Raw genomic sequence first — 21,075 nt, 5'->3', positions numbered from 1 at the left:
GAATGCGCTGTCTAATAGCGGGGTGGAAATAGATTCAATAGTTGCTTTCAAAAGGGAATTGGATAAATACTGGAAGGAGAAAAATTTGCAGGGGTGCGGGGAAAGAGCGGGGAGTTGGTTAACTGGATTGCTCTTAGAACGAACCAGCACAGACTCAATGGGCTGAATGGCCTCCTTCTGTGCTGTACTATTCTATGATTCTATGATTAAGGAGCAAATGTCAGAGTGTAGAGCCGAGATGGCTGAAGGGACAGCCAGCAATAGTGAGGTGAAGGGAGGGAGCGATGCAAAAAGACCAGAGTCAAAGGAATAGAGCAGCTGTAGGATCAGAGGCTGCTGCAGAGATAGGGAGGGGCGAGGTCAGGCAGGGAGTTAAACACAAGGATGAGAATTTTAAATAGGAAGAGTTGGGGAACCAGGAGCCAAGGACAGCAAGGACAAGGGTGCTGGGGGAGCAGACCCTGGTGTGGGTTAGGATACAGGTAGCAGAGGCTTGCATAAACCAAATTGTTTGGAGGGTGGAGGGTGGGAGGTCGTAGGGAGAGCTTCAGAATAGTCAAGTCTGAACGACAAAGGCATTGTTAGAGGAACGATGTCCTTACTTAGACGTTTCTCCTAAAAGTAATAGGGCTCACAGCATTACAGGTAGATGTTCACAGATTTATTAAGCATATGATAATAACTATTGGCAGCATTGGTGGCTCCCTTTGGACCAGCCCGTGTGGAATGGCTGTCGACTACTCGTTCCGGAGATCAGGATCAGTCGGACAACACACAAGTCTTTCCGGAGCCATTGGCTGTTACCCGGATAGAGAGCTGCTGCCACCTAGTGACAGCTGTTAGACTTGGTGTCGAGGGGGTGAAGTCCCACTTTGTACAAAAACAGAAGACATTTTCTCAGTGCAATTAAATGACCTGCTCATGCGATCACGTTTTAAAGGCACATGTTGCCACAATTTGGTCTGCAGGTCGTTAATTTTGGAGAACAGTGTCCTGCTAAAGAGGAATGTTGCCCCAACCCTTTCCCTCCCATCCCATGTTTCTCCGCATCACTGCAGTTACTGGGCAGCCCCACGAGATCCCAGTCTGTGGGAGTCTCCGTGTTGCCAGTCACTCAGCCTCATTGTGTACCACATTCAGACTGAATTTGGAGCGCCAGTTTCCGGAGTGGTGCAAGTGTCGGACTTGGCAAGTCACCATCCAGAGGAGGGGTGAGATTCGGGTTCCAGCTCCAATTTAAATCTTCTTAATGCTGCCTAGATGGGCCAGAGGTATCACACACCTTGTTATAAATCTCATCATCATAAAGAAACTACTCATGAAATAACACTGGACGGCCAGCTGGTGGCGCCATCCAAGGAGTATAAATACTCGGGCGTGGGCCCCAGCTTGCCCAGGGACATTTTGTAAGACAGGAACTAGTGAAGTACAACTAGACCTCCATGTTCTGAAACAAGTTGATTAAAGCCTTGCTTTATACTCGAACCAAGTGCGTAGTGAGTTTTATTACGTCACACCTCACCACAAAAACAGTGCCACCCCCAGATCTTCCAACAATTCTTCGATGACTGATCCTCTGATCCCCAGCTTGCGTCACTCAGAGGACGCATGCCTCATCATAAACATTTAAAACAGGTAACAAGGAACTCAATGGTTCACAACATCATATAAATAAATATTCATTGCTGCAGAGTTTTCAGGCATCTCTGAAAGAGCTGCAGGATGGATTGCGCTGGCCTGGTGTCTGGGTGTTAGATCACCGATCAAATGGGGAATATCAGGCGGGGAGGAGTGCTCGGGCTCAGGGGAGCCTGCCCGATATCCTGTCCATTCATTTTAATACATGCTCCTCCCCAACTGTTTTCCTGGATTCGCTGTGCCCAGAAAATGTCCACTCTTTAGGTGTCAGCCTTGGCTCAGTGGGTAGAACTCTCACCTCACCTCAGTCAGAAGGTTGTGGGTTCAAGTCCCACTCCAGAGACATGAACACAAAATCCAGGCTGACACTCCACTGCGGTTCTGAGGGAGTGCTGCACTGCCGGAGGGGCTGAAACTTTAAACCGAGGCCCTGTCCACTTTCTCAAGTGGATGTTTCCTACATTGCAGCAGTGACTGCACTTCAAAAATACTTCATTGTCTGTGAAGCTCTTTGGGACCAGCCCAAGGTTCCTTCCTTCTTTGTTCGGGTGCGCCTGCGTCTAGTGCCCTTCCAACCAACACCCCCTCCCGCCTCAGTTACACGGACGCCCATAGCCTGTGTCTACAGTCGGAGCAGACATTCTGGCCCCCATTGGGAGGGAGCCTGGAAATCCCAGGGCAACATAAAGGAGGCCGAGGCTTCACCCCATGTGGATGAATAATCTGTGCCCCGTCCTGTAGCGGATTTGTTACTGGGATTTCCATAGAGCACCACACCGACCAGACTGAGGAAATACACAGCGCAAACTGGTTCCTAGACAGAGGAAGCGACAGACAGAGCTGGTGTATGATAAAGGACAGATTCAACACAACAGACCATTAACAGAGGCTAATTTATTTGACATTATGATAGCACAGTTACAGAGAAGATCAGAAACATAACAAATCCACAATTCCAGTATACAACTATCAGTATTAACCCTAAGAAGTGTGAGGTAATGCATTTGGAGAGGGTAACAAGGCAAGGGAATACACAATAAATGGTAGGACACTGAGAAATGTAGAGGAACAGAGGGACCTTGGAGTGCATGTCCACAGGTCCCTGAAGGTAGCAGGACAGGGAGATAAGGTGGTTAAGAAGGCATACGGGATACTTTCCTTTATTAGCCGAGGCATAGAATATAAGAGCAGGGAGGTCATGCTTGAACTGTATAAAACATTAGTGAGGCCACAGCCAGAGTACTGCGTACAGTTCTGGTCACCACATTACAGGAAGGATGTGACTGCACTAGAGAGGGTACAGAGGAGATTTATGAGGATGTTGCCAGGACTGGAAAATTTTACCGATGAGAAAATATTGGATATGCTGGGGTTGTTTTCTTAATGGAAGAGGATGAGGGAAGATTTAATTGAGGTGTATAAAATTGAGGGGCCTAGAGTGGATAGGAAGGACCTATTTCCCTTAGCAGAGGGGTCAATAACCAGGGGGTATAGATTTAAAGTAATTGGTAAAGGATTAGAGGGGAGTTAAGGGGAATTTTTTTCACCCAGAGGGCGGTGGGGGTCTGGAACTCACTGCCTGAAAGGGTGGTCGAGGCAGAAACCCTCATCACATTTAAAAAGTACTTGGATATACCGTAATCTACAGGGCTCCGGATCAAGAGCTGGAAAATGGGATTAGGCTGGCAAAGACACAATGGGTCGAATGGCCTCCTGTGCCATAAACTTCTGAGATTCTATACCGATTAAATGGCATTCTAACAAAAACATACAACCTCTTAAAGAGTTGACAGGTTACAGTTATGTGCAGAACATTTTGGGTACAGTTCTGTCCCCCCTCTAATGGTGGTGAGCCATTGACACACCCTCTAGTTCGATGCTCGGTTTCAAATCCCTCAGGCTGCATATCTCTGGCTTTCGGCAGAAGGAGAAGGATACCCAGCAATATTTCAATGTTCGTAGGGTGTCCCAAAGACTGTCTCAATATTCAAAAGGGTTTCCCAGAGAAAGATTTGAAAATCACTCATATAATTAACATACAATAAAATAAGTTTCCAAAGAACCGAAATATACTAATCAGTCTTGTAACAATAACAGACATCAAACAACACATCTATTTCTAATATATCCAAAGACTTGTGCTCACTTCCTGTGTTTATAAATAGGACAACTTTAAACACCATCATCATAAACCATAAAACCATATCGAAGAGGTGAATTAAAGCACGGAGAAAGAGCACACATGACGGCATGTCAATTACACAGAGACAATAAAAACTGGTATTTCTGCAGCGCCTTTAACTTAGAAAATCGTCCCCAGGCCCTTCACAGAGAGTAATCAAAAATAATATAATGGTCAGTGAACAACAGCAGGCCGAGGATGACCAGAGGGTGGATTTAAGGAGGATCTTAAAGGAGGAGAGGGAGGTGGAGAGGTTTAGGGAAGGAATTCCACGGCCGCCAATGATGGGGTAAAGGGGAAGGGGAAATGCAGAAGGGACGGGGAGTATTGGGAGGAAGGGGGTGTAGTGTTGGCAGTTGCAGAGATATGGAGGGGTGAAGCCTCGAAGGGATATAACCACCAGGATGAGAATTTTCAATTGGACTCGTTGAGGAGTCCGGGAACCAACGTAGGTCAGCGAGGGCAGGGCTGATGGGTGAGCAGGATAGGAAACGGGCCGCAGAGGGATGAGCTGAAGTTTACAGAGGGTGGAGGGTGAAGGGCTGGCCAGCGAGCAGTGGAATCGTCAAGTCTGGAGCTGACAAAGGCATGGATGAGGCTTCTGGGCGGGCGGCATTACAGAGGTGCAAGTAGGTGGTCTCTGTGATGGAGAGGATGTTGTGTCAGAGACTCAGGCATCGGAGAATTGTGACCAAACACAGACATGTGAACAGTGACTGGTTTCATAGCGACTCTCCCCAGAACCTAGGAGCACCGTGAAATCTATTACTACACCACAGTCGCTTTATGCAGGACTACAATCCTCCATCAAGATAGGAAAGGCAGTGAGATTTTTTCCTCTCTCCTCCCACAGCTTCTAGACACACGAGAAGCAGTATTCAATCCCTCAACACCCCCAGCTCACCAGCTCCAATATTAAAGGCCGTGGATGTCACAACTGCGACCACCAATAGCTAGCATGGCCGTGGGGTTTGTTGGGGGGTGGGGAGGGAGGGGGGGAGGGGAAGGGGAAGACATTAAACTGACTGAATGATCACTGTCATTGGGCGAAGGGATTACGTTCCTTCCAAAGGCATGAGCAACATTCATCCCAGGACTGCCGACACACAACTGCACAGCGCCAGCGCCAGCTCCAGCACCGAGGTCTTTATTTAAGCTTGTAAAGAGTCAGTGCTGTCCCATATTCAATTCGAAAAGCAGGATAGGCCATAGTTAGATCCACATCCGTGAATTTGTAGATTAAAGTCATTGTATCTGTCACATTGTAAAATGACAAGCTGCCATATTCCAAGTACATTCCAATTCTCTTGTAGCTTACACTCGGGATTTCGGACATTACCCCATTATGCAAAGCCAAGAAAGTATTGCGTGCCGTTAGATGCAAGTCTAAACACCACGACAAGTTACTACCACCAAGGACACAGGAAGACCCTCTTCTTGGCATCTCTGGAGCTGCGATTCCCACAGAAATATGGTCACCGCTGTTACCTTTGTGCAATTCTACTTCACAGTAATATTTGTTTCTGCCCATCACCCAAGAATCTACACACAGGATTTGTGGATAAATCTTAAATCTGTCCTTGTGATCGGGGTAAGACGTTGATGATGTTGAATGTGTCACTTTCTGATACCCGTTGTAGAAGTGAAGACAATAATTTGCCGAATTCACATTAAATCTGAGTGTTTGAGCAACTGTGGAGACAAATGAAGAGCGATGATCCATTTGTTGGGACACCGGTGGTGCTAAGCATCGGATTGGGAATGGGTGATGCGGGATCAATTCCCCAGTTCACTCAGCTCCCACTCTATGTAAACCACACCCTGTACAGAAGCACTGGGCGGAGGCCGACCCCAGGAGGGGGGAACGAGGACAAATTAGAAAGAGATGCCCAGCCTGAGTGGCAACTTGCACCTCCTGGCAGTTGTCCAATGAAACAGTAACAGGATTCTGAGAGATTAATAACTGCTTTGCTCACATAATCTAGGCTGACACTCCAGTGCAGTACTGAGGGAGTGCTGCACTGTCGGAGGTGCTGTCTTTCAGATGAGATGTTAAACCGAGGCTCCGTCTTGCCCCCTCAGGGGGGCATAAAAGATCCCACGGCACTATTTCAAAGAACAAGGGAGTTCTCCCGGTACACTGGCCAATATTTATCCCTCAGACAACATCACTTAAACAGATTATCTAATCATTTATCACACTGCTGTTTGTGGGAGCTTGCTGTGCCCAAATTGGCTGCTGCGTTTCCTACATTACAACAGTGACTACACTTCAAACAGTACTTCATTGGCTGTAAAGGGTTTAGGGGCGTCCTGAGGCTGTGAAAGGCGCTATAGAAATGCAAGTTTTCTTTCAGGATTCTAGACAGACCTTAGATGTTCAATCGAGTCTTTTATTACAATACTAAGCGACACAGATCAGAAGGTGCCAGGGTTGATTTGCAGTCTGCGCTGTTAGTGGGGCTACTGGGAGACTACAATTGTTCTCAGTGCCCCATGCTGGAGAGATGGTGGGGGGAAAACCAGCTAAAGTTCTGGCCTGGTGTATTCCTGGTGCAAAGTGAGGACATCTGGTGAAGACCGCCTCAGTCCTGGTCAAATATCCTGCCGATACTCGAGGGTCAAGGGTCACACATGAAACACTTTCTCTCGGGGGCAAGTGGAGTCTGCACCAGGCAGGCCCAGGGTCAGAGTCAGCCATTATATGTTAGCACACGGACGGCATTTTAACCGCGGGCCTGACTGAGGGCTGTTCAGCCTCCAAACCACCAGCAAAGGACCCAGGCCACAGGAGGCTCGGGTAAGTCATCTTATAAAAGTTTGTTGTGGGCCAGGATGACTCAAAAGTGACACCTTAGGCCTCCCCTGCCCTGGGCTTTCCCTTCCCCCCACCCCCTGATCTTGCTTATTCACCACCCCCCGCCCCCTAAATCTGTAATCGCAGTGGGGAAAGAGTTAAACTGACAGTGCTGGCAGTTTCACTGAATGGTGTAATAAAGTCCATACTTTGCAGTAGTATGCTTTTTTTCTAAGTTGCTGAATTGGCAGTGGAGATAACAGCCGGACATGGAACCATAAGAGGCCTAAGAGGATGTAAGTTCTGTTCTGGCAGGAAAGTAAAACAATGAGTTGGAAGTAAAAGAGGCCAAGAGAGGCAGGAAAGGAGGACAATGAGTCAGAAGTACAATGTTGATGAGACCCCATTTGGCATAAACAGAGGTCATAGGTGCAACAACAGCTTGACATATACTTTTCCGATAATAAAGGCAGTACTTTAATGTGACGCGGCATAGGCAACCAATCAGTGAAGATGCATGCGGGCCAAGGTCCAATCAGGTGGCAGGAATGAATTTTGACATGTGTGTTGTAATGTATAAAAATGTCGTGTTTGCTGTACCAATTTGGAAAGGTCTGGCTAAGACAGAGCAGACTGTCTCCCCACCGGTGCAATAAAGACAACTTGACTATCGATCTAAAACCTTGTGTCGAGTGTTGGTTTAAAATACTCCACAACACTTACCATGCTGGGAACCATTTCCCTGAGCCCCCAGTGGCAGCTTGACTCCCCCCAACCAGTGAATACATCATTCCCGCCAGCATCAGGTGGGAGTCAGTCAGGATATGTAAATGAGGCCTGGGAGTTCAAAACACTCTTTATGCTTCCCTCAGGCTCAATAATTACTCCCCATGCCACCACCTCACCCCCACCACCCCGCCGGTGGGTGGCTAGCCCTCATTTTGATAATGGCGTTTACCCTGTCAAATTGGATGGAGTCAAGTCAGCAAGTAGAAGTCCCGCCCCAACACACTTTGTGAATACCTCACCGATTTGAGATGAAATATTGCACTTATCGGAAATACTCACACCGCAAGAAATCCTCCCTGGTCTTTGGTTCCAATATAAGCGTGTTCACCATATTTCCACTGGCTGTACAAAGTAAACACAGTAAAGAAGAATCAATACAGACTTGCGTTTAATTTCCACAGCATAGCTTTAGCAACTCGCATTGTTCTATTTATTTTATCTATCATTTTAATAAGCACAGATAACGAGATAGGTAGAGAGATCTATCTATAGACCGAATGCTCTGGGAGTTCAAGTTACTCCCTGGGGGAAAATTGCCTGTGCCTATTTCCTCAGGCCCAGAATCGGTGCTGCCCGAGGCCGGCCCACAATTAGGCCGAAGTTCAATGATTTGGTCGAGTTGCCAGGTGCCTATTGCCCCTCCACAGCTCGCCCATCTCCGAAAACTAAATTCAGGCCCTCAGGTACGTGCCGGGAAGGGCAGGGGGTGAAATCGATCACGGCCAGCAGGGGAGCCATAGAGCAGGGCCAAGTGAATTTCTAAAATAATTAATTTACTCACGTTTTCGGCAGCGGACGATATCTAGAAGGGAAAAAAAAGGACAGACTTGCATTTATATAGTGCCTTTGATGACCTTGGGACATCCCAAAGTGATTTACAGCCAATTAATTACTTCTGAAGTGTCGTCAATGCAGGGAACGTGGCTCCTCATTAGCATACGCAAAGGGCCAAATACCCAACTTAGGCGGCCGCCCTGGACGCCCGACTCAGTCTCGGGTCGGACGTTCTACAGACGTCTTTGGGACGCAGGATGTGGTCTCTAAAATTGGGCCTTGTTACGCCCAAACGGGCACAGCAAGGTCCAGCTTGCACCCACCCCCTGGATCATCTCACTGACGACAGCAGCAGGGAGCAGTCCCATGTGTCACACAGCTGCTCTATTCAAAGCCAACAAGGGCCATGACATTGAATCAGTCGGGGAAGCTGAGCCAGAACCGATGTGGAGCCACACGGTCCTGGGATGTATCACCTTCAGACTTCCCGCCCCATTATAGTATAAAGGCAGCCCTATTCCATTGTTTGATGAATGTAGAGAAGCACACAGAATTGTCGCCGTCATTCCCAAGGCTCTTTGGCCTAGAAATTCACTTTTGGGCAGCCAGCTCGCTCGCGCCCAAAAGTTAGCGCTGGGCGGGGAGGCATTTGCGATCGCCAGATATTCATTGTTAGCACCCCAATTCGGAAGCGGGCGCTATACCAGGGTGTGCCCGCCTCCGCTTGGGGCGCTGCAACTGAATATCGGCGCGCTAGTTGCCGCAGCGCCACCCGCAGCGGAGCGGCAGGCTGCGGTACTGCAGGCCTTCCTCCCTCTCTTAAGGGGGAGGTGCCTGCAACAGCCGGAGCCCCGAGCGCAAGTGCCGGCAAAAGAGCCCGGCACAACGGAGAAGTGCCGGGCTCGCAGAAAGCAGCCGGAAATGCCGCGGGGGGGGGGGTGGAGGAGGCCGGGGAAGGAGGTGCGGGCAGGCGGCCGCCGCAAAAGCGGCCGGCCGCACCTTCCGCTTTAAAGCGCCCCACTAAGGCAGCAGGACGGCCCCGTTTTCTGGTCGCTGTTTGCGGCCGCAACTAAATATGGGGATCGGGCCAGTTTCGGGGTGTTACCGGGGCACCGCACACACCGATGACGTCATCGGTGCCGGCGCAGCGCTAACGGCTACCGCTGCCAATACCGCTGCGCTGAATATCTGCGCAAACTCATTTTTGGCGCAAAATCACTCTTTAGGCGTTAACTGGGCGCAAAGCTGGCAGCGCCTTAATGAATTTCTAGGCCTTTGCTTAAATAGGACAAATGATTTTTGATCTGAAACTGGGATTTTCATCATTTTGGAGACTTCTATGCAAAATGATGGCTTTTGGACAGCAGGTTCCACTGCATGTGGAAAGTATAGATATGTCCTAGGATGTTACACAGAACTTACATCACAGAAATAGGCCATTCGGCTCGACTGGTCTGTGGCGGTGTTTATTCTCCACACGAGCCTCCTCCCACCTTATTTCATCTCACTATCAGCATATCCTTCGATTCCTTTTTCCCTCGTGTGTTTATCCAGTTTCCCCTTAAATGCATCTTTGCTATTCACCTCAACCACTCCATGTGGAAGCAAGTTCCCCATTCTCACCACTCTCTGGGTAAAGAGTTGCACTGAGCCAAGTCACTTGTCTTATCCATATTGTTTGAAAAGTACTAACTTATTATAAAATGTATTATTTAATAACTGAAATGTATGAATTCACTAACTGATATTTCCTCTGTCTAGGATTTGCTTGGAAATCGGTTGCACTCGCTGTTTAACCCACGTGGCAAGCCCTGTGACAACTTCGTTGACGTTAGCCAGTGAGGATTGGACATCTGTCTTTAACTGCGGGAAATCCAGAGGTTGCACGCTTGCTTTTAAACAACTGGATTCCTATCAGGGAATAAAGCACAATGGATCAATTAATCTACAGAAAGCTCTCGGAAAATCAGTCAGGCCATCAGCTAACATCCAATTTCAGGGCTGAACAAACTGACTGCACTTGTTTTATTCTCCCCATTTGTTCCTAGAATTCGGGCAACACTGGCCCATCCCTGGTGGCCCCGAGGGATTGACTCGCCCACCGAGCGTGGGCCTGGACTCACGTGTAGGGCCAGGCAGGGGTGGAAGGCTCCCTTCCCCCGAAGGATTTAGTGAACCGGTTGATGTGCTCAGGATACAAGAGGTCCTGAAATAATAAATGAAGCACTTCTGTCCAAGATTTCATTTGGTGATGGTTTCTCTAATTCACAGAGATACACAGAATTTACAGCACAGAAACAGGCCATTCGGCCCAACTGGTCTGTGCCGGTGTTTATGCTCCACATGAGCCAGCCCTAAAGCAGTCAGTAGGGAATTCTCACTCTGGTATTTATTACAGTAGCACTAATCATTCTCGACAATGAAATTGTTCTCACAAGACAGCCAGAATAGTCAATACAACAGATAGGAAACAGAAGTTAAAAGCAAATGCAAAAGTCAGAGGCAGACACATGTGAAACTGTGATTCCCAACTCCAACCCCCAATAGAAGACACCAGTTATTGCGTAACTGCATTTTTGCCTCTGGTTGCCAGCCATGGTAACAGACATCAAGTGAATTTTTATATAATTAGAAAAGTATATACACATTTTACCTGCAAGAATATCAGGTTATCATTGATCTTCAGCAGGGTTCTCAGTTGCTGCTCATTCCCTCGGAGTTCAGCACACCTCTGCTCTAATTGGTTCCTGATGCTCTCAGCCTGGCCCAGTGCCACTCGCTCGTCATTGTCTATCAGTCCAATCACTTCTTTATGTGCCTCTTCAATGACTTTGACCATTGCAGTGAATTTCCTGCTGACCTCAGCTCTCACCTCCTGTGACGAATTCTATTGATAAACAATAAATGGAGTCAGTAACTTTTCAGACTGAGAACAGGTTGCATTATCTAGGCTTGTATTCCCTTGCGTAGAGAAGATTAGGGGGGCGATCGGATTCAGGTGTTTAATAAACAACTTGTATTTATACAGTGCCTTTAAAGTAGTAAAACGTCCCAAGGTGCTTCACAGGAGCGGTAACAAAATTTGACAGCGAGACACATAAGGAGATACTGAGACAGGAGACCAAAGGCTTGGTCAAAGAGTTAGGTTTTATGGAGCCTGTTAAAGGAGGAGAGGCAGAGAGGTTTAGGCAGGGAATTCCAGATCTTGGGCCCAGTCAGCTGAAGGCACGGCCACCAATAGTCGAGTGCTGGGAATCGGGGATACGCGAGATGATTGAATGATTTGAGCGGGTTGATAGAGAGAAACTATTTCCTCTGGTGGGTGAGTCCAGAACAAGGGGGCATAATCTTAAAATTAGAGCCAGGCCGTTCAGGGGTGATGTCAGGGATCACTTATGCAGACAAAGCGTAGTGGAAATCTAGAACTCTCGCCTCCAAAAAGCTGTTGAGGCTCGGTCATTGAACATTTTTAGAAATGAAACTGATAGATTTTTGTTAGCCAAGGGTATTAAGGGATCTGGAACCAAGGCGGGTAAATGGAGTTACAATATCAAACAGCCATGATCTAATTGAAGAGCGGAACAGGCTCGAGGGATTGAATGACCTCCTCCTGTTCCTATGTTCTCTCCAGTGAAAAGCTCACTGTTTTGTGAAGTTAACAATCACCAATGGACTTACCGTGACTGAATCAACATTATGCTGCAGTTTATTGATCTCTACCAACGTCTTTTGTAGCTGTTCTTTCATGTCAGACTTCTTCTGGAGAAGCAGTTTCTAGAATGAAATCACTTGTAATTAAGAAATGACAGTGAGGGGTGCGTGAATCACAATCAGACATTCCGCTCCGAGTGCCTCCATGGCCTCGCCCCTCTCCATCTCTGTAACATCCTCTAGTCCTGCCACAATCCAAGATCTCTGCACTCCTCCAATTCTGGCCTCTTGCGTTTCCCCGATTTTCATTGCCGCACCATTGGCGGCCTTGCCTTCATCTGCCCAAGTTCCAGAATTTCCTCCCTAAACCTCTCTCTCCTTTAAGTCGCTCTTTAAACCTCTCTCTTTGACCAAGCTATTGGTCACCTGTGCTAACATCTCCTTTGGTGGCTCAGTATCGAACATTGCCCGATAACGCTCGCGTGAAGCGCCTTGGGATGTTATACTACATTGAAGGCACTATATAAATGCAAGTTGTTGTTGAGTGCCAGGTTTACCCCCCTTGCCACACTCGGGTAAGTTTTTGACCAAAGCTCAATATACATACAAGTCCTTCATTTCTTTTCCTGCTGGCTGGAGGCAGGTGCATGGTGGGAAATGATCTCCAAATGGAAGAAAATGAGCAGCAAACGAGGAATAAATGGTTAGAATTTAGTGGAGATAGTTAGGAAGGTCACCTTATGTAATTGAACTATTAATAACTTTCTCCATCATCTCCCATCATACCCCACCGATAAAACCAGCAGAAGGTTAGCGGCTGAACACAGAATTCATGGCACTAATGGCAGGGACTATTGATTACTTATGCCTGACCAGCAGAGGTCATGTGACTGAGACAAGCAAGGCAGTTTAGTTTAGTTTCAGTTTTGTTCTAGATGGATTTCTAGCATCATGTCTCCTGTAAATGCTGTTAAAAAGAGTTGAACAGACTTTAAGATTAAAAGACATTCTCTTTCATAAATGTCTCATCATTGAACCCACAAAGAAATCAAAACATGTTGTCAGAAGTGGCTGAAAGAGATGAAGAGAAAAAATTTGAAGTTAAATCAGCTCTCCACAAATTAGCAAGCCAAAAGAGAACATCGTTGCTTACCATTGAGGAATAGCTAACGAAGTGAAAAATGGAAGGTTTACTCCCACCGGCGACGCTTCAGTTGACAGGTAATGTGGCTGAAAATTGGAGAAGATTCAAGCAACGTGTGGGGTTGTATTTATCAGCAATCGGAGCTGACGAGAAAAGTAATAAAAAGAAATCGTCACTGTTCTTACATGTCGTGGGTGACGAAGCGCTGGAGGTGTATAATAACTTCACATTCGCTGCTGATGGAGACAAAGTGAAGCTAGATAAAATAATGGAACAGTTTGAGGCCTACTGCATACCTAAACGTAACGTGACGTTTGAGAGGCACAGATTTTTCACATGTGTACAGAAAACGGGAGAGACTATTGATCAGTATGTGACTGAACTGAGAAACTGAAGCAAAACATGTGAATTTGGGGGACTGACAGACTCGCTGATAAAAGACAGACTGGTGTGTGGTATTCCAGATAATGGTCTAAGGGAAAGGCTGCTAAGAGAGCAAGATCGAGACCTGGGAAAAACCATAGCACTGTGTAGGGCTACAGAGACTGTGAAGTTGCAGGCAAAGGAGCTGTTCAGTGACAGTAGCTGCAACGTGGATGCAGTGAGAATGAACGGATACAAACCGTTTAACAAAAAGAGCGCCAATGTGAAAAAAGAGGCGTGGCCAACGAACGAAAATGAAAGGGGCAATCGAAAGACATGTAGTCGATGCGGTACACAGCATCCACCAAGAAAGTGTCCAGCATATGGTAAAACATGCAATAGTTGCAACAAGAACAACCATTATGCCCGTTGCTGTACGAACCAAGCACAACAAAGCAAGGTCCATACAATAGATGAAAGCGAGATAGAGGAGTTCAATGTAGATGTTGTGTCTGAAAACAAAGAAGAAAAAAGAGACTGGATGTTGACACTAAAAGTGAATGACGTACACATCCATTTAAATTGGTACTGGAGCACAAGTTAATGTGATATCAGAGACTGATTTTAAGAAAATTAGACCCAGACCAAAGATACATGGAATAAAAGTGAAAGTGACAGGATACTCAGGTACTGATATACCAGTGAAAGGAAGATGCATTGTCAAAGTAACACACAAGGACAGAGAGCACATGCTAGCATTAATCGTGGTGCCAAAGGATGTGCAAGCCATACTAGGTTTAAAAGCCTGTGAGAGACTGAACCTGGTAAAGAGAGTCCTCGTTGTGGAAAGCGAAGGAGAGACAGTCTATGATGAACTGAATGTTGCGTACACACCGGGTAAGCTGATGTATACAGCAGACACGTTGTCCAGAGCTGTTGACCCAGGAGAGCCCGCAAACACAGTGAAAAGACTGATGTACAAGGCAAAAGACAGTGGAACTGACTTCTACCAGAGCATGCTTGTATACCGCACAATGCCGCTCGAGTGTGGTAAGTCACCAGCCCAACTCCTTATGGGACGTCGGCTAAGGTCAAACCTACCCATCCCGGAGAACCTCCTGAAAACAAAAGAGGGGGAGAAAGTGAGGCAGTTCAAAGAGCAACAGAAAGAAAAGCAAAAGTACTACTATGACAGAGGAACACAAAACCTACCTGAACTCCACACTGGTGACCAAGTAAGTTTCAAAGACAAAACAAACATATGGACTCAGAAGGGAACTGTCCTGAGTGAAGTTCAACCAAGATCATACACCATTCAGACAGATGAGGGTGCTGTTCTGAGAAGAAATCGTCGAGATCTTCTCATGGGACCAGCCACAGCAAGTCAGAAGACTGATACTGTTGAACAACCTGATCACACAGCTGAGAAACCATCATCTGAGGCAACAACTCAGATTCAAGGACAATCAATCAGAAAATCCTCAAGACACGTGAAGCCTCCTGAGAGACTCATTGAGCAAATTTAAGGACTATTGTTATAGAAGGAAGTAATGTTATCTTATTCTTTCTTCAAGTTCTAGTGTATTGACATATTTCATGTGAACACACAAAGCAAGGTTAAAAAACCTTGATCATGATAATGATAATGTAAGTTCATTAAGTGTTACAGTTAAAATGCAGATTAATACAAAGAAAACATGTTGTTAGTTAAAAGTAAAATACTTTTGTTTTAAGAAAGGGAGATGTAATGATATCAGCAAATAGTGATGTTATTTGCCTGTTTGGTTATCATGCCTTACCAGCATAGTTGCATGTATTGATTACTTATGCCTGACCAGCAGAGGTCATGTGACCGAGAAAAGCAAGGCAGTTTAGTTTAGTTTCAGTTTCGTTCTAGATGGATTTCTAGCATCATGTCTCCTGTAAATGCTGTTAAAAAGAGTTGAACAGACTTTAAAATTAAAAGACATTCTCTTTCATAAATGTCTCGTCATTGAACCCACAAAGAAATCAAAACATGCTTCTCTTAATTCAAAGCTTTCTTAATTCACATGATTTGATCATTCAATGTTTTGAACACTAAATGCCCACATTGCAGCGTTATTTATGTTGCTAATGTCAACCTCATTGGGTAATCCCAATTAAATCCTCACCGATTCCTGCTGCCCCCTCACGTACAGGATCAATACCCTATTCCCTAGTTACTGAGTATACACTATTTACTCCAATATAGAATAGTTTGGAGAAATGTGGCGATCATGAGGCCAAATTTTAATGATCAACTTGGAGCGTGCCTCACATGGGATCGTGCTTTGTACTGGAGCAAATCCCTTGTCCTCAACTAGAAGTTCCTGCTCCTATTCAACCCCATTCCAAGTTTTTCTGACCCTAATCATTACCATGTACGGTGACCAATTCTAGGCAAAAGATGAGTATTTAAAAACCACAGGCTTTGTGCCTGCGTGAGATGGGGCTGAATGAAGCTGACACAAATCTACCCGCTCGAGCATGAATACAACTATTAAAAAATAACAGCATTGTAGAATGATCTGGATTCCCTCTCTCAATGTGAATGGTTGGCCACCCTGGAAACTGGAGCTTTGATCCAGAACCAGGCGGGCAGTTTTCCTTACCTTTCGTTCACCTACTTCCTCTTCCACAGTCACCGTTTCATGAATAACGTGTTGCCCCGTGACACACAATTCGCAAACACACATTCCTTCTGTTCTGCAGAACAAGTCCAGGGCTTTCCCGTGAGCTGCACAACTTCTCTGAGCATGGAGGTGCTTGACTGGGTCAGTCAGGGTGTGGTCCCCAAAAGCTGGGTCCTTGTGATGAGGCTTCAAGTGGCTCTCGCAGTAAGAGAGCAGACAATCCAAGCACGATTTCCTGGCCTTTAACCTGGTCTCCGTGCAGACATCGCAGGCGACATCCCCTGGGCCAGCTGGAGAGCCAGGTGAAAGCTTGCCCCTTGAGCGGAGGTCTTCCAGAACCTCACACAAGATGAGGTTCTTGTGCAGTGTCGGTTTCGGAGTGAAGGTGTGTAGGCACTGCGGGCAACTGGCCCCGTCTGAGCTGGAGCTGGAGCTGGGCTCCCAGTAGGTGCCGATACATTGCAGGCAGAAGCTGTGTCCACACGGGATGGTGGTCGGGTTGCTTAAGATGTCCAGGCAGATCGCACAGACAAATTTATCCTCGGCACGGTGTCTGAGAGATGCCATGGCGGTGGGAAGCAAAGGCAAGATTCTCAAGCAGTGAAAGTTTGGTAACTTGCAGGGAGTGGAGGAGGCGCTGGCTGGGATTGGCTAGACAAATGGTCTTAGATGTCTTCAGCGCTGCTCCGTGAGCCGGTAAATCCAGCCGAGGAATAACCAGAAATCCCTTGAGTTAACATTTCCCCTATTTCCAGCATCCGCAGTCTGTTTCTTGCCCCTCCCTTTTCTTGGTTGTGTTGTCCCCGAGGAGGAATTGCTCCTCCCCACGCTTTAATTGATGAGCATTAATGAGGCACCAGGTGGCCGCTCAATCCGATTGAAAGTGAAGAGTCTGCTCATCTCAGACCTGTGGAGAACTGAATATTGGGGAAGGGACCACCATTCCGATGTTTAGAAGTTCAATTTTCAGATGTTTAAGTATCTCTGACACAGAATCTCAAAATCCCAGTGATATATTCTATATTATTTAAATATCTGAATCCGAGCTTCCTGTTAGTTCTAATAATTTCTTACTAAAAGTAATATATCCTTCCTAATTACTTTCCTTTCAAAAGGTGTGCTAATGTAAATAGGAGGCCAGGGTCAGGGAGCTCTCTTCCATGACAATCCCAGGGTGCTGCTGGAGCTGCTTGTGTTGCATGGAGTATCTTGCTCCCATCAGCTCCTTTGTGTGGTGAAATCTCACTGTGAGGTATTCATGCAACATCTGCCCACCATTTTAAAAGAAGACATTAACAGAGGACGTTGTAAGTGGTTTGATTGCTCTGATGAAATAGTTGGCAAAGGACCTGCATAGGCAGATGTTAGGTACTTGTACACGAAATCACACAGTACAGTACCACTCCACTGATGTTTCTATATCCTCCCAATTACTCTATGCAACTTGTTTATTGCAAACATCTGCCTGCAGTCTGCTGGGAATGGGCGAGAGGATTACACACACAGACCAAAATAACTACTGTTCCTACAGCAACACAAAAGCAAAATACTGCGGATGCTGGAAATCGGAAATAAAAACAGAAAATGCTGGAAATACTCAGCAGGTCAGGCAGCATCTATGGAGAGAGAAACAGAGTTAACGTTTCAGGTCGATGACCCTTCGTCAGAACTGGAAAAAGCTGGAGATGGAACAGGTTTTTAAGCAAATGTAGGGCAGGGAAAGGGGGGGAGGGGAGGAAAGAACAAAAGGGAAGGTCTGTGATAGGATGGAAGGCAGGAGAGATTGAGAGACAAAACGGATGATGGTGCAAGGCCAAAGGAGATGGTAATGGGTTTGTTGGTGGCTGTGAAACAAGCTAGTGAAACACGCTGTGGACAATTGTTGCTGGTTCAGCAACGTGCACTTATGTAGCACATATATAGCACAGAACAATAACCCAAGGTGCTTCGCAGTGGTGAATTCAGACCAATATGGATGCTGAGCCAAACAAGGAGATATTCGGCGGGGTGATCAAAATCTTGGTCAAAGATGTAGGTTTTAAGGAGGGCGTAGAAGAAGGAGAGAGAAGTGAATAAACGGAATGGTTGCACCTGAACAGAGTTGGGCCCAATATCCTTACGGGCAGGTTAACTAGTGCTGTGGGGGAGGGTTTAAACTAATTCGGCAGGGAGTTGGGCACTAAGATGTAGTATTAAAAAGTAGAAACAAGGTGCACAGAGGACTGGGAGAGACAGTTAGAATTAGAATTAATACAGAATTAGGTGGGACCATAGAAAATACAAAGCGGTCTAAGTTAGGTTTGGAGTGCAGGGGTGTAAATGCACAAAGTGTGGTTAATAATGTTGGTGAGGTGCAGGTGCAAATAGCCATGAGGGAATATGATGTAATGGCAATAACAAAGACCTGGCTCAGAAAAGGGGAGGATAGGAGGCTTAATATCTTGGGTACAAGGTATTCAGGAACGATAGGGAAAGAAAAAAGGAGGGGCAGCAGTTTTGATTAAGACAAATATTACAGTGCTCGAGAGAGAGAGAGAGAGTGTCCTTGCGGGGTCAAAGACAGAATCTACTTGGTCAGAGTTAAGAAACAATAGAGGAGCTATAATGCTACTTGGAGTAATAGTGGGAAGAGAGAGGAGTAGATTAGCAGGGAAATAACTTCGAGGTGCATGAAATATAGAGTCATGATAATGGGAGACTTTAACTACCCCAATATTGAATGGGGAAGAGATTGTGTTAAGGGCCGAGAAGGGGAGGAATTTCTGAAGTGTGTTCAGTAGAATTTTCTTGATCAGCATGTTTCCTGCCCAACCAGGAAGGAGGTATTGCTGGAGCTAGTCCTGGGGAATGAAGTGGGTCAAGTGGAGAATGTCACAGTGGGGGAGCATCTTAGGAGTAGTGATCATAGTATCATCATAAGGTTTAAATTAGTTATGAACAAGGAGCAATCTGGAATAAAATACTTAACTGGAGGAGGGCTAATTTCAGCGAATTTTGGAGGGATCTGGTCTGGGGAAATTGGAGTCAAAGACTGGCAGGCAGAAATGTAATGGAGCAATGGGCGGCCTTTAAAGAGGAGATGGTTCGGTACAGTCTAGGTACATTCCCACAAGAGGGAAAGGGAGGGCAACCAAAGCCAGAGCTCCCTGAATGACGAAAGAGTTAGAGAGTAGGATGAAGCAGAGAAAGGGTACTTGAAAGGCTGACTGTACGTAAAGTGGATAAGTCACCCGATCCGGATGGGATGCATCCTAGGTTGCTGAGGAAGTAAGGGTTAGAAATTATGGAGGTGCGGGCCACAATCTTGCAATCCTCCTTAAATACAGGGGTGGTGCCAGAAGACGGGAGGATTGCAAATGTTACACCCTTGTTTTAAAAGGGGGAGAAGGATAAACCTGGCAATTACAGGCCAATCTGTTTAACGTCGGTGGTGTGGAAGCTTTTAGAAACAATAATCCGGGAGAAAATTAATGGTCACTTGGACAATTGTGGACTAATAAAGGAGAACCAGCACGAATTTGTAAAGGGCAAATCATGTTTAAGTAACTTGATTGAGTTTTTTTGATAAGGTAACAGAGAGGCAGCAGCCTCAACTGCCCCATCCTACTCTCTCTCGCTGAACTTCCCGCCCAGCACGCCGGCTGGGGTCTAATCTTTCCAACCTCCTTCCTGTCCCACTCAACCCTCCCAATGCTGACCCTTTGGACTCTGCCACTGGATCAGCTATTCCTGCCCCTCTCCACATCTCCCTGCAGAATGTCCATTCACTTGTGAACAAGGCCCTTGCCATTCCTGAGGTTATTGTGAATGATTGCGTCGACATCATGGACTTGATGGAAATCTGGCTGAGGGGTGATCACCAATGTTCCCTGTAAGCCGCGCTTTGTTCTGCGTGGCCTGTTTCTCTTAATTCGCGCAGACCCTTTAAATTTCTGCGCCTGTGCGGTGTTTACAGTGTAAAAGCCGATGAGCGGCCTGCACGGGACATTGCAGTTTACTGCGTGGCTGCGCACCTTAGCGGGAACATAGGTGATGACACCTTCCCCCTAAATGAAGCCTCCCCGCCTGGCTATACCTTCCACCACTTGCCCCGCCCAGGCTGTCACGGTGGCGGTGTGGCTCTTACCAACAAATCACACCTCAGTCTGTCCCCCTACTCCTCCGGCACCTTCTCCTCCATTCAGCATCACACCTTGTTCCACCCCTCTTGCCCCTCATTTAAAATCGTCGTTTTCTACCACCCACCCAAGTACCAAGCCAAGTTTCTCACTGAGATATCTTCACTGCTCCCCTCCTTCAGCCTCTGCACTGAGCGACTTATCACCTCCATCTCAACTCATCATGCTCTCTCTCCTCTGAGTTCACTGCCCTCCTATCCTCCCTTAATCGCTCCCTCCATATAAACTCCCCAACCCATATTCACAGCCACCCCCTCGACACCAATATCTCAGGTGGCCTCGCTATTCCCATCATGTCAATCGCAGGTAAGGCCATCTCTGATCACTTCCTTGTATTGCTCTCCACACACATCCCCCTTCCCCCTCCCAACCCTACTTCCGTCTGTGTCCGCCCTTGGAAAAAAATCTCTCTCAATTCACTTACAACTGCACTTTCAAAATCCGAATTGTCCAGCCTTTGGCCCTCCATTCAATACAACATTTCTGCAGCTACCGATCTGCTCAACCATACCCTAACCTCCATGTTTGAAGCTCTAGTCCCCATTAAAAGAATTACGCTCGCTCATCCTGGTCATTCCCCCTGCTGCGACCCTCATCTCCTCTCCCTTAAGTCCAAGGGACGCAGACTTGAACAACTGGTTCAACGCGGACAGCTGCTTTAGCCATTCACCACCAGATCGGGTCTTGTTCTCGTCTGCCAAATCTGTTCACTATTCCAGAATCATCCTGGAATGCAAAGATTACCCCAGCTTCTTCTCTCTACTGCAAACTGTCTTCTTAAGCCCCTCTCCCCTGTCTCCTCCACCCTCACTTCCAACGAGTGCAAGGAGTTCATGGACGTCTTTGTACAACTAATTATTGGGAAGAGTGAAGCCGTTGTCTTCAGTCCCCGCCACAAACTCCAA

At 46.7% G+C, this 21,075-nt stretch overlaps 1 protein-coding gene across 1 annotated transcript; it reads right to left on the bottom strand.

Moving 5' to 3' along the window:
- Positions 1-4,811: 4,811 nt before the first annotated feature.
- On the bottom strand, positions 4,812-16,644 carry LOC147102634 (tripartite motif-containing protein 16-like). The gene is made up of 6 exons (XM_085964094.1): positions 15,972-16,644; positions 11,859-11,954; positions 10,834-11,067; positions 9,923-10,091; positions 7,686-7,748; positions 4,812-5,512 (listed from the first exon to the last, which is right to left on the bottom strand). Exons 1-6 carry the CDS (start codon positions 16,557-16,559, stop codon positions 4,968-4,970), a joined length of 1,695 nt encoding a protein of 564 aa, XP_085820220.1. The 5' UTR covers positions 16,560-16,644; the 3' UTR covers positions 4,812-4,967.
- Between the last annotated feature and the right edge of the window lie 4,431 nt (positions 16,645-21,075).

The sequence above is a fragment of the Somniosus microcephalus genome, chromosome 21, assembly GCF_052327205.1.
Source record: "Somniosus microcephalus isolate GS21.2 chromosome 21, FLI_Smic_1.0, whole genome shotgun sequence".
NCBI lineage: Eukaryota > Metazoa > Chordata > Chondrichthyes > Squaliformes > Somniosidae > Somniosus > Somniosus microcephalus.
This window is presented reverse-complemented; position numbering and strand designations above follow the sequence as displayed.

Coding starts and splice junctions, on each gene's coding strand:
- LOC147102634 (XM_085964094.1), bottom strand. CDS start 16,559: ATGGCATCTCTCAGACACCGTGCCGAGGATAAATTTGTCTGTGCGATC. Junction 11,955..15,971: donor AGGAAGTAGGTGAACGAAAG/GTAAGGAAAACT, acceptor ATTTCATTCTAG/AAACTGCTTCTCCAGAAGAA. Junction 7,749..9,922: donor CCTAGACAGAGGAAATATCA/GTTAGTGAATTC, acceptor TACTTTGTACAG/CCAGTGGAAATATGGTGAAC.